General features: G+C 49.8%; 1 protein-coding gene across 10 annotated transcripts in view; it reads right to left on the bottom strand.

Moving 5' to 3' along the window:
* Nucleotides 1-12,582, bottom strand: part of LOC102965516 (serine/threonine-protein phosphatase 4 regulatory subunit 1-like) — an 82,685-nt gene that overhangs the window by 2,290 nt on the left and 67,813 nt on the right. For 7 of the 10 annotated variants that reach the window (XM_042980069.1, XM_042980070.1, XM_042980073.1 and 4 more), the window contains 8 exons: nucleotides 11,386-11,579; nucleotides 8,591-8,686; nucleotides 7,535-7,720; nucleotides 7,099-7,260; nucleotides 6,079-6,179; nucleotides 3,786-3,906; nucleotides 2,851-2,985; nucleotides 672-813 (listed from right to left, as the gene is read on the bottom strand). In XM_042980069.1, the coding sequence (XP_042836003.1) occupies nucleotides 672-813; nucleotides 2,851-2,985; nucleotides 3,786-3,906; nucleotides 6,079-6,179; nucleotides 7,099-7,260; nucleotides 7,535-7,720; nucleotides 8,591-8,686; nucleotides 11,386-11,579 (1,137 nt within the window). Of the gene's footprint in view, nucleotides 1-671; nucleotides 814-2,534; nucleotides 2,758-2,850; nucleotides 2,986-3,785; nucleotides 3,907-6,078; nucleotides 6,180-7,098; nucleotides 7,261-7,534; nucleotides 7,721-8,590; nucleotides 8,687-11,385; nucleotides 11,580-12,582 lie in introns of those variants that run through there. The other 3 variants (XR_006215347.1, XM_042980072.1, XM_042980071.1) reach the window with 3 other exon arrangements.

Here is a 12,582-nt window from a genome sequence, read left to right as displayed (position 1 = left end):
TGCCTCCATCAAAGGGTATTTCTTAAATTTCAAAGATGAAAGAATGGGTAGGTATGCACATTTTTAAAACTGTAGTTCAGAAATGTTCAATGTCATGTCTTCTCCCCTCTGCTACAAAATAACTGACAGCATGTGGAGTACGGTGTGGGGGGCGGGGGGCGCGCAGGTTTGCTGGCAGGGGGAGGTGTGGGAGGGAAGGGGCAAGGGAGGTACGTTCGGGGACAGAATGCCCCGCCCCACCCGTGGCTTAGATGTGATCGTGTCATCCGAGGGACACAATCTAAAGTTAAGTCCTGTTCAGGCTGAGCTCGACATTTTTCTGACTACAAAATTAATACCATCAAAACCTCAGTGTAATTAAGGCTTACATTTGCTGCCTTTCATAATGTCTATGTCCTAAGTCAACGTTTACAAAAGTTTCCCGCATTTCTAGAACACGGCGATGTTTTGCATTCTAGCATTACGTTCATTAAATGTGAAAACCGGACCACATTCATTTCCTTAGTCATTTTCTGAACAACGAACGATTCTGCATAAAAGTGAATACATCAAGTTATATAATAAGTCTGGAGTTTGCTATCATGCAATCTGCCACAATCTCCTAGAGGAAATCTAGCTGCTGCCCGATGAAGTTTTTAAAACGTGTAAGTTCAGAAAAGCGGTCCACATACCCTTTTCCAACAGCGTCTGCCGCAGAGCTCTGGCTAGTAAAACTCTCACGTTGGGCACAGGATCTGACACGAGGCTTAAAAGACTGGGGAGTAAGTGTTCGACAAACTGGTCTGCGGGGATACACTCTTCGCTCACCACCGCCTGTGATGGAAGAAAACCACAGTCAAAAATTGATACTCAAGAGTGATCAGCATGTTTTTTTCTAAATACGTACACTTCTGTAAATCCAAGCCTAACTTGGTCACTCATTAGCTTCACAGCTTTGAGTATATGGCTTCGCCTGTCTGGGTCTCAGTTTTCTCATCTGTGCAGTGGGGAAGTGATGGGCAGGGCAGATTGCTTCCGCAAAGAATCTAGCAAAGCGCCCACCTGTTAAGGTTAAGAACCCTCACCTTTGTTACTCACCAGACCTCAGGTTCTGAGGGCAGGGACCGCACCTGTCTTATCGACAGCCCAACCCCCATCTCCAATCCAGGCCGGGCCCTCTGCGAATACCCAACCAACACCGCCTCCGGGATGATCGCCAGCGCCTGCCCACCGCCACTCTGCTTACAGAGTCCCGTCTCATAGCCAGCCACGGGAATCGGCACAAGCCTAGTTTTACGGGTGAGGCAATTCTGGTCCAAAGTGGCGACGCCCAAAGGTCTCCTGATTCCAAGCTGAGCGTGTGGCTTCTAAGTCCTATACATCTTCCCACTACAGGGTAACAGCTGACATTTATTAAGTGCCAGGCAGTGTGCAAGGTACGTCAAATGCATCAGTTCATCCCCACCTGCCACGTGGGCCCTCACTAAACCCCAGGTTAGGATCCGTCCCTGGAGCGGCACTGAAATTGCCATCAAACGACCCTTTCCTTTTGTCTGTCTGTCTGTGGGTTTTCTAAATCTTTAATAATTAATTCGTGAAAGCACATACACATTGATTTTTCTTGAACAAAATTAGTTGGGTGTTTCTTCCTTTTATCTCATCATGGATTTTCTAAATCTCAGATGGAGAACTAAAAAATAAAAGCGAAGGTATCTCATTCGCCCTTTCTCCACAAAATGACCTGGGGCACTGACTTCTTCTTTGCAGAAATCTGTGGCGTCAGGCCTGCGGTCTGTTGAGTTTGGCACTTAAATCCGTCAGTCGCTGCACTCTGCAAAGCTGACCCCCAAAGTACCGTGTGATGCCCCTCCAGCCCAACAGGGGGCCCTGGTGAGTCCCTCAGTGGGGGAAGGGGGTGTGAGGGAGAGAAAGGGGGCTTTGGGGCTTGGGTGAGCTAGAGTCCCATTACAGCTTGACTGTAATATTGACAGAGCTGGGTGAGGGGTTCATGGAGAGTCATGCTGTTCCCTCCACCTTTGTACATGCTTGAACATGTGCATGGGGAAACATTAAAACTTCTTAAATAACACGTTAGCGGGAAAAGAAAAAAATCACGGCTTTATGTTTCCTGTGTGATTTTGACTGAGTCACTTAACCTCTCTGGGCTTCAACTGCTTCCCCTTCAAGAAAAAAAAAAAACCTGGTCTGAAAGTACACAGGTGTGAGGTGCCTGACACACGGCAGCTCTTGCCACTGAGGATCAGATGAGCAGGTACCTGGCACGCAGCAGCATTCCAGAAGTGGCAGCCATCAGCCCCAGGCAAACCTCGACCCCACCATTTCCAGGACACTAAGTAGGGACGGTGCCCAGGAGCCGGACCGGCTGACGTGAACTTCCCTGCAGAGATGAAATGGTCTCAGCCCCAACCCTACTGCTCTATTCTTCACCGCAGCCTCCCTCCAAGGCAGTTGGCTGAGGGGAGGTGCCACGATGGCCACTGCCCTGGACAGGGCGGGGGGGGGGGGGGGGGCAGGGCTGCGGGCCCGGCCCTCACCTCACCGGAGGGGAAGTGCTGGGAGAGCAGGAGCGAGTTGGCTCCGCACCGTCTAGAATGTGCCTGGCACACGGCAGGCGTTCAGTCAACGCCTTCAGGACGAATGCACAGACGGGCTGGGGAAGCCTGGGCAAATCATTCTGCCTGAGCGGGTTGGCCGCAATCTCCCGTGAGATCAAGGGGTTCGTTCGGTGCACTGATCTCCAGATGCCTGGCTGGTGACCTATGTCTGACGCATCTGATATCAGTCCGTGGCAACGTAAGAAAATCCCAGCGGAGAACCCTGCCCCACCCGGCCGCCCCTGGCCATGCTAACCTGACAAATGAAAGCGAAAGCTTGCCTTCCAACCCACTTAGCACAGTGCCGGAACCTTACGATGAGCTCATGGACGAAAGCTAACCCCAACGCACTTTCACTGTGTGAATAGAACTTCTGCAGAATGGCCACAACCTGTAACAAATATCAGAAGAGCACATTTAAAATGCTGCCATCTATTTGAATTATGAATCCTACTCTACGTGGAGACTAGGCATTTGTATGGCTCTTAAAATGAATTTATAAGCGTGGGAGAGGGTACTTTTTGTCACGGTCATCATTAGAACACAGAGGAGAAAAGACTTGTGCAATACACATACACTCGCACATGTAGAACCCTTCAGAAAATGAAATTCAAAAAAGGACTAGCATTAGGAAAATACATTCTTAATCTTAAGATTTCCAAATTTTAGGAAATGTCCTCTTGCATAATAACTAAATCATTACCTTTCGGAACATGCCACGTTTGTAAAATTTTAATACCATCAGAGTACCTTAGTAAGACAATATTTCCAAATGAGATTCCATCCCCCCACCCAGTATTCAGCTGGTTACAAGCCCAGGTAAGAAACAGGATAAGCCTTTTTTTCCATGACAGAGCTTTTGCTTACTAACTACTTTTCTACAAAACCATGCCGTAGGGTTAAGCCCAGCCTGTGTTTAAGGAAACACTAAGCCATCATTTACAGGGTCTCATATAGAAAATGATTTATCCATAATTTCTATCACTGAAGCATACAGCTTAAGAAAAAGGCTATCTTACGTGCTGATAAAACCATAATGCAGTTCCTAATTTCAAATTAAAAAGCTGGCTTCATAGGTATACTGAAAAATCAGCCCCAGAAAGTAAAAGGGTTAAAATGGAAGAAACAGAAATGTTCCTATTTCCAAAAATCACAAACAAACAGACAAACAAAAAAGCCACGATTCCTTACAAGCTTGAAGGAGATCCATCGAACTTCAGAAACTTTATCTGCACACAACTTCAAGGCAATATGCATTAAATAATCATAAACATCATGGGGATTATAGAGTTCCAAAATGAGTATCAGCTGTCTGAAGAAAGAAAAAAAAAAAAGGAAATTGGTTTTTAGGGCAAAAAAAATACCTTACTAATGTCTCCTTACTCTCATTTCATTTTATAGATAAAAAGAGCCGGGCTGGGAAATTAAGGGCACATGTGGACCTAGCGAGGCTTTCCGTCAGTAAAATGCCAAAAGCAGAAAGCCGAGGGAAATACCACGCAAAATAAAGTGGAAAAAGAAAATCGTCTGTCTTCATCTCACCCAAACAAATCCAACAAAAAGGAAATAAATTAAACTTTGTAAAACAGAGGCTGAGAAATTTATGAACAGGGATAATATTTCAATTCTGGGTTATCAGTTGGAAAGCACATAAAACTCTGAAAAATCAGATAACATAAAAATAGCCAGAACGCTGAAGTTCCCAGAGATCAACAGATCAGGGGAACCTCCGAGGAGCCTCGGCTTTGTTCCCCAAGCGGCCGGCAGGCAGCTCGAACCCTTTTTTTTTTTTTCCCCAATCAGCAAGGTCCGCTTGGAGAGAACTGGGAGCCTCGGCTCTCTACTCCAAGGGAAAAATTCATAAGATGGCTGGACGGGAAAACCTACCACCAAAGCTCTCACTCTCTTCTAAATGGGGATGGAGAGAAGGGGTATGAAAATAAATGGCATTATTTCCACGCTGGCAACGAAAGGAAATGAAAAAGAGATTGGAAGGAAGTTAGAACCAGAAACCAGGAGTGCCGGGGAATACTTTCATATCAAAAAGCACTGTTTTCAGAAAAATGATACCAGTACCGTGGGCGCGGGGAGCACAGAATTCATATCAGTGGCTCTGGCTTCAATAACCACGGCAGAGATGGGAGATAGCCAGGGCTCCGAGATAACGCTGTCGGCGGTGCGAGCCCCGCCGGCCCGGGGCCCGCGGAAGCCGGTCCTCGTGGCCAGGCCCCGGCTCCGTCCCCCACTCGGTCCCCCGCCGGGTCCCCATGCCCGGGGCCCCGGGAGGCGGGTCAGTCCGGCCCCGGTCCCTCGGTCCCAACCCCGTTCCCGGGAGGCAGGTCAGCCCGGCCCCGGCCCCCCCCGCCCCCACCCCATCGGTGCCGGGTCCCTGGCCCCATCCCCGGCCCCCATCCCCGGTGCCCAGCCACCGCCCCCGGCCGCCGGGGAAGCGGGAAGCGGGTCGGCCCGCCCGGAGACGGACCTGGCCGAGTTCCCGCGCGCTGCCGCTAGAGGGCGCAATGCTTTCATGGAAAACGTGGGCCTGTTTTTCTCGGTTCTCTGAGAATATAAACTAGGAACATGGCATAATGACTAAAACCTCAATCTCTCAAATTAAGCATAATGATTAAAGATCACAGCGAAGAGAAAATCTTTTAGTTTGCCCCTGGCATCGGCCAAATCATAGCCTGAATAGCTGCAAAAGCCTGATGGATTTCTACAGGGAAGACAATTATTTGAAAGATTTCTAGTTGAGGGCAAGAAAAATGAAAAGTAAAGCTACCGAGATAAATCCCGACAAGGTGAAAACTAACACCCACACGCCCACCATCGCCACCAAGTCCACCCAATACTGTGCGATGCACAATGACCTGCCTCAGGAAAGAGCCCTATTAACAGCTTTAACTCTTTGGGAATCAGGGACACCTTTAACATTCCCTGTGCCGGCACAGGCTGGGATTAAGGAAGTCCTTCACACACGAGATGATGTGCACAGAGGAGGCACCTTGGGGGACGTTTTTATGTAACAATCGTCTCGTCTCACTGAGCCCCTTTCGTGTCTCTCTCTGTAGCGTAATTTTCTTTAGGAGCTGAAGTGCATAAGCACGCTGTGCCCTGCAGAGAGGGCTACACTCAGAATGTTCGGGAAGGCTTTGGCAAAAACTCTTCCGATTAATAGGAGAATACTGAAGAGGGGGTGATTCATCTTTTATTTGGTTCGAATAAATTGCCTTAGAGAACAGCAGAACACTCTAATTCCAAAGTGACTCGAGCCCTGTCTTCATCAGAAAATGAATATCTCCCCGGAGACCGTGGTATTTGTAACTTAGTGCTGCGGAATTCACTTTATCCCTTAATAAAAACATAATCTCTTTATCCAAAAGAACGCTATTACTGCGAGCTTAGAAATCAATTATAAGGTAGGAAAATTAAGAATTATTCCATCTAATTTGCCTTCTCGTGTCCCCAAACAGGTTTTACTTACTCTGCTAGTTCATATCGAAACCTCCAATTCCTGCTGTTATCGGTCACTACAAATTCTTGAAGCTGATAAAGATATTCTCTCCTCTTGTCTTCATGAAGCAACTATTTTTGAAAAATGTATACATAAATGAAAGGGCAGAACCCCTCCGAACGACCCCGAATGTATTGTTTTATTACACTTGAACTCGTACGATCGTCCCCGGCAAGATCTGTGCATTCCCCCGATGCCTCGAGCCCCGTCTATCACCCGGTGTGGTTGTAAATTAAGGCTGCTGCTAAGGGACCTCACGTGTACCCCCGAATGCCTCCGACCTCCGCCCCGGTGGGTGTGTGTGCCTGTGTGTTCCTGAATGCCCCCGAGCTCTTCCCCCTCTCACGGTTTCCTGCCTGAAAACAACACGTGCGTGTGTGTTCAGAAAACAACGCCACTGCTGTTTCCCAGGGAGTCAGCTCTCTGCCGTCAGCAGGAGAGCAAAGCAGAGCCGGTGCGTCATGAGCCCCAGTCCGTCAAGGGCAGCTCGTGGTCGTGTGGATGCGAGTAATTAGTTTCTCTAGGTCATTTTTAAAGCCTTATTTTTACACTCATCATTCCTTTAAGACAAAAATTGGAGAGGCCGGAAGGGAAGCAGCAAGGTCTTGCAGAGAGAGCCCTCCCGCAGAACTGAGATTGGAGCGCAGCCGGCTTCTTCCCCCGGGTGACCCCGGGCACGGTGCGCACCACCCGGGGGGCCGGGGTTCCTTCGTCCTCACGGGGCGCGCTAGGCTACGCGTCTAGCATCCTCCGTGGGATGAGGCCTCCGAGGGACAGGAAGATTCAAAGGCAACAAATAACAACAGCCACCCATCACCGAGAACACCCTCTGTAAGACTCTGGATGGTAGACTTCAACCGAAGAAACCCAGACTAGTTGCTTTTTGTTTCTCACTGCTCCTTCACGCAGCCAGGGGTTTGTTTCTGTTTTTTTTAAGACATTGCTTTGAAGTGGGAAGGTCTGCTCTTTATTTTTAATCCTTCTTCCTACCTTTAGAAAGTCATACAGGTGTTTGAGAATTCCTATTCGTACTTCATCCAGGTCCTTTAAAAATCCGTTGAAGATGGGCACCAGGTCAGCTGCTGTTAGCTGGTCCCCAAGAATCGCAGCCAGCTCGTGAATAGAGAAGGCCAGGGTCCGCCGCACCTTCCACTGCGGGTGCACAGAACACAGATCACGGGAAGCAAGCGCGAGTCACCGTCACCAAGAGCACAGATGGCATTTTTAGGGCAGAACTGACACCTCCAGGGGTCGGCCACCAAAGCGTTCATCTCGTGAAGGCCTGGTAGGCGTGCCAGATGGCACCCACATGAGAAACAGGCCAGCACGCCCTGTGGCCCTTCCCTTTACTCCCAAGCAGACGACCACCGCGCCCCCCACCCCGCCCCCCCAGTTCCGCGTGTGCCGCCGAACGGGCTCGTTTTACCTGCACGTCAGAAGCCAGCGTTTCGTACGTATCTTTGAGGCAATGCCAGTTTTGCCTGCCCAAGGTAAGCGCCACCCCCGGGAGGCTGTAGGCGCAGTGCTTGGCGATGTCGGTATCGACAGTCTGGGCTCGAGCTGGGTCAGTCATCGACACGTACTGATCTAGCAGGGGCTGAGGTATTACATCCTGGGAAAGAGCAGAGAAAGGAGACCATCATGCTCGCAGGAGAGAAGGAAAATGCTGAGAAAAACAAGGAGTCTGGAATTTGGAGGTGAAAACAGCAAAGCAGAGACGTCAGAGGAACCAGAGGCCTTCGTCAAAGCTCAGGGCTCTGGATTGGTGAACTGCTCTGCAGGAGGTGAATTTTCGACTTGGACCGAATGAGGTTAAAGCAATGTCTAGACCCATCTTTTCCAAATTTGTCTAACATGGGATATTCCAGAGAACATTCTAGACACCAACATCTGGTTAGTCCGATGCACACGCTCTTGAGAACGGAAACCACCTTGTCTTGTGACTGCCTGGCACCTCGAGCCCATACACGCAGATTTTCACTAGCTTCTCCCAACTGATGGGATGGGTCACCGCCTTCCTCAGACATCACCCACTTACCTTTAGGTCTATAAGGATAATGGAATACAATCATTTAAAGCATTTAAGAGACCCTACATAACACAAGAAGCCAATCCACAAGATAGAACCAAGTCAAACATAGTTCAACCAAAGAATCTGTCAAAAATTTTTCAGACCAAAAAAACCCCCCAAAACCGAAATGACTTGTATAGATACTATTAAAGGACAGGTGTCACATTTTTTTCTCATACTTGATTTGCTTTATTAAAATACCGTTCTAGATTGTTCAAAAGACTCTAAACACTCCTTCAGAACTTGTGTTTTTTTTTTAAGTAAGTTACAGAGGAAATATCAGCAACACAGATGATGAACGAAGAGAAGTCATTAATATCGATGGGAACTCTCTGGTTCCCCTGGCCGTTCTTAAATTTAACTTCCAGAAAATGTGAAGTTTTCAACTGCTTTTCTTTTCAAGGAACAAACCTGTAATTTAGATTTATTCTCCTCGAGTGGGGCGGGGAGATGCCTCTGCTCGGTCTCCAGAGGGTCCCTGACTCCACCGCAGGGTTCGCCAGGGTCCTGCAGAGTTGATGGGACACGTTACGAACTTACCCCAAACAGGAAGCTGTCCTATTGTTCCCCCCTCAAGGAGTCCTCTTTCGGTGCCGGAAATGACCTCCACGGACCAATACTGGTGCTTCCCTTCCAGTCACTGGTATCTCTCCAGATGTGAAAAAATACATTTGCACGGTTACAGACGACATGGTAGAGGTCGGTCACCTTAAGTGCCAAGGCAAACAGATGTCGTACATTTTCATCTCAAGACTGCTTGAGGCCCTTAGAGAGGACAGGCTGATGTTGGTGAGAACCGACAACCTACACTGACCATCCTTTAAGCCCCAGGGTCCCGGGGTGGCTAATCAATGCCCGGCAAGTAATGTCACAAGTTTAAGACAAAAGCCATCCCAGAAGGCAGCTCGGAGCGAACTCGTCCGGCATTTCTCGGGAACTGGAGACACCCGCCGGGACGGATGGAGCGGAGTAAGGGGAAGACCTGTTCCGTCTGAGCGAAAAGACACAGCTGATAAAGGAGTATTTACCTGGAAAACCATTCTCGATTTTCACGTGTACAAACACTTCTAACGTTTGCTGATGGACCTTTACATTAGGTTAACAATTAAAATGAGCAGGAACACTCAGCGGTGACATATTGGTCTCTGATCATTGATTACATTAGCAGAGATGAACCTGACCTTCTCCTCCAACCGTCACATGGGTTCCTACGTGCACTTGAAATGTCATGCTGTCTGCCAGCTTAATGGATCCTGACAAATCAGCTCAATATATGATCCAGGAAAGTCGATTAATACACCGATAGATGCTTCGTTTGCTCCGAGGCATATGCTACCACAATCTTCAACCCCCCAGGTTTCCACTGAAACGTACTGCTTGTTTCAACAGAGGCCAGCCCCAAACAGAAAGGTTTTGGTATGGTAACCCAAGACCTCAATTTCCCCAAGTTAATAAATGCGTATATGTTAATACGCAACAAGTCATTCGTCTTCTCGCAGGAGTTAATCTGACTCCGAAGTCTCTGGTCCGGTTGTTATGCACAGCACTCGCCCCGGGTGCAACGTACCACCACCAGTGACAGCAAACCTCAAGAGGCACTGGAAGGTCATTTCCCCAGAAAACCACCACCTGGCAGTCAAGACACAGGTGAGAAGCTCCAGGGCACCATCCCCCCCCCCCCGCAACCGCCCCCCCCCCCCCCCCCCCCCCGCACTGGGCATCTCGCCACACGGACGGTGCGCGAAGAAGGCAGAGTAGACACAAGGGGCGGGGTCAACACCGAGGCACTGCACTAGCCAGCCGCCCGGCCTCGGCTGCTCTTCTGTCGTCTCTGGGAGAGAACACTGTCCTGATCACTTAAGCTCTGGGAGTTTTCTGTTCCCTTTCCCTTCTTTTGCAATGGGAAGCATCCTGACTGATCCCAGTGGAACCTAAGAGTCCAGCTGCGGATCCAAAAGCCCTGGCACCCACCCCAGAAGCCAAAGGCCTGCTTCACACGAGCCCTTTCCAATCCCTCACGCCACAGAGCCAACTCGGAGGAATCTGTCCGTTTTCTTTTCTCTCACTTCCGGATGTGACAAAGAAGCCAGATTCCGATCACGTCTCCACCACAGCAGACACGGCCATGCCTTTCTCCCTAACCTGTGATCTCCGCCCTCTAGGCAACACGCTACCAACGACAGTTTTCTTGCCTGTTTTTGAAAACAAACCAGCAAAACAGGACATCACCTCATTTCTTACTGATCAAAGACAACCTGGACAAACCCCTAAACATCTTATATTCAGGCTTTTCAAGCGGGTCTTTTGTTTTGTTTTATTGGAACAGGCCCAGAGGGGAAGGGAGGTGCGGAGTTCTCTCAGTCCCTAAGATCTCATTATGGACGGTGTGGGTGGTGCAGCCGCTGGGGCTCCGGCCCCCCCGAGGGCCTGAGACGATCCACCATGGCACAGGGACGGAGGAGAGGCCAACACGCCCATGATTTCATGGTCCTGGACTCCTCCCAGACTTTGAAGCTCTAGTCTCACCCCCTGAAGGACCCCAGCTCAAAGTGGCCCCAGAGCAAGTTACTAGGAGTTAGGAAGGCGTCAGAGCCTCTCGCCACTGGCGAGCTGGAAAGCTTAAGGGACCCGAAGTGAGAGCAGACTGCGGGCTCCCTCCTCTCCCTGAATGCAGACTCCCAGTCTCACGGGGGCCGGTTCCAGGCTGCAGGATAAAAACTGCTGAGCCGTTGGCCTTTCAAAGTCTCTCCTCCAAGAAACAGCATGCCGGGGCCACCACTGGAGCGACCATGTGCCAAGAGAGCATCTACAGGGCGAGGACCGGACATGGTGGGCCACCTGCTGAGGCCTGGGCCAACCTCCAGCTCTAGGAGCCGCCTGAACCCACCCTGTGCTATTACCAAAAGCTGTAAAACAGCGGTGAATCGGGGCATGTGTATGGTTAATCCTCCCCCAAAGAACCAAGATTCGTCCTCTTCGGAGAAGAGGGAAGATACTCGTTGGTCCCCCCACTCCTGTTTTTGTGGAGAAGAGTCAGGGTTATCAATCACCTGATTGATTGGTTGTCTAGTTATCCAAAACATGACCTTAAGAACAAAATTAAATTTGGCATTTATCATCTCTGCCAAGATATATTAATAAAAGAAAATGCAGCTTTGTGATTTCTGTCACATCCTCGGGGGCAGAGGGAGAGGGCAAACGCTTACTGTGCTTTGTAATATCCTGGCCACGGAGAGCTCCTTCTGCGATGATGAAGCCGACAGAGCCATCTGATTGTCAGAGGCAGGGCTGGGATCTGAAACGGACACTTCATTTAGACCTTCTGTCGGCTTGTGCGCGGGCTCATTCACAGAGTCAAGCTGTGCGGCTCTCAGTGCAGCTGATAATACCTGAACCTGAGCTGCAGGAAGAGAAGTTTCAAGAATTTTAATAACTTTATTTGATTTGCAGGGACTCACTTCAGAGGGGTGTTCACAACAAGGCAGCCTGGCTGTGGGTGTGCCACGTGAGCACGCGCCTTCTGCACATCTGTCCAGGCAGTAGCCGTGCTCCGGGGTCCCAGAACGAGCTCTCGGGGAGGTGGTGATATTTACGGCCATTAACTTTAACTGTTCCAACTAAACACGAGCCATGCACAGAGCATCAAATCTGAACTCGAAACGCCTCAATTAGGACAATCAGGGTTTGCCTCCATCATCTTCCACGGTGCCTGAATGCCAGTGTCTGTAAGGTCCACCTACTCGGTGAGGGGTCCTGCTCCCCATTTATAAAGCAAGATGGCTGCCTTCACCACATACACACACACACACACACACACACACACACACACACACACACACACACTAGTTCCTACATCCTGCTTTCTACTAGTTACATTCAACAGACCTCAAGATTCATTGAAATGTTTACAGCTTGGAGCTGGCTTCCCCGCTGGGCCCAGGGCAAGGTCCCACCTCCTTAACGCAGCACACCAGGCCCTTCCCAATGGCCCGAGTCACATTTCCAGCAGCAGCCAGTTCACAAATAGCCAGCGTGTCGTTTATTTCTGAAACTTTGGGGGTCACAGATCCCTATGAGCTCTGATGAAAAGCCACGGGTCCTTCTTCAAAAAAGAAATCAGGCACGCGCATACACGTGAGCTTTTACAAACGACGATTTCCAGGAGCTGAAGGAACCCTCTGAAACTCATCCCTCTCAACTCCTCTGGACGGCGGGCTCCTAGCCGTCGTCTTTCGGGGGCCACATCAAACGCTGCCCGCTCTGCAAGGCCTTCCCTCAGACACTTCCCCTGTCCTCAGGGGTCCTGCCCCGTGCTTCCATGGCGCACCATGCCTCCTCCCGTCCCAGCCCCTGCTGCACCCTGTACCCGTGGCTCGTTTACCCCTCCACCTGACCGTAAGGTC

The sequence above is a fragment of the Panthera tigris genome, chromosome A3, assembly GCF_018350195.1.
Source record: "Panthera tigris isolate Pti1 chromosome A3, P.tigris_Pti1_mat1.1, whole genome shotgun sequence".
Lineage (NCBI taxonomy): Eukaryota > Metazoa > Chordata > Mammalia > Carnivora > Felidae > Panthera > Panthera tigris.
The sequence above is the reverse complement of the archived record's forward strand: the minus strand, read 5'-3'. Positions and strand labels throughout refer to the sequence as shown.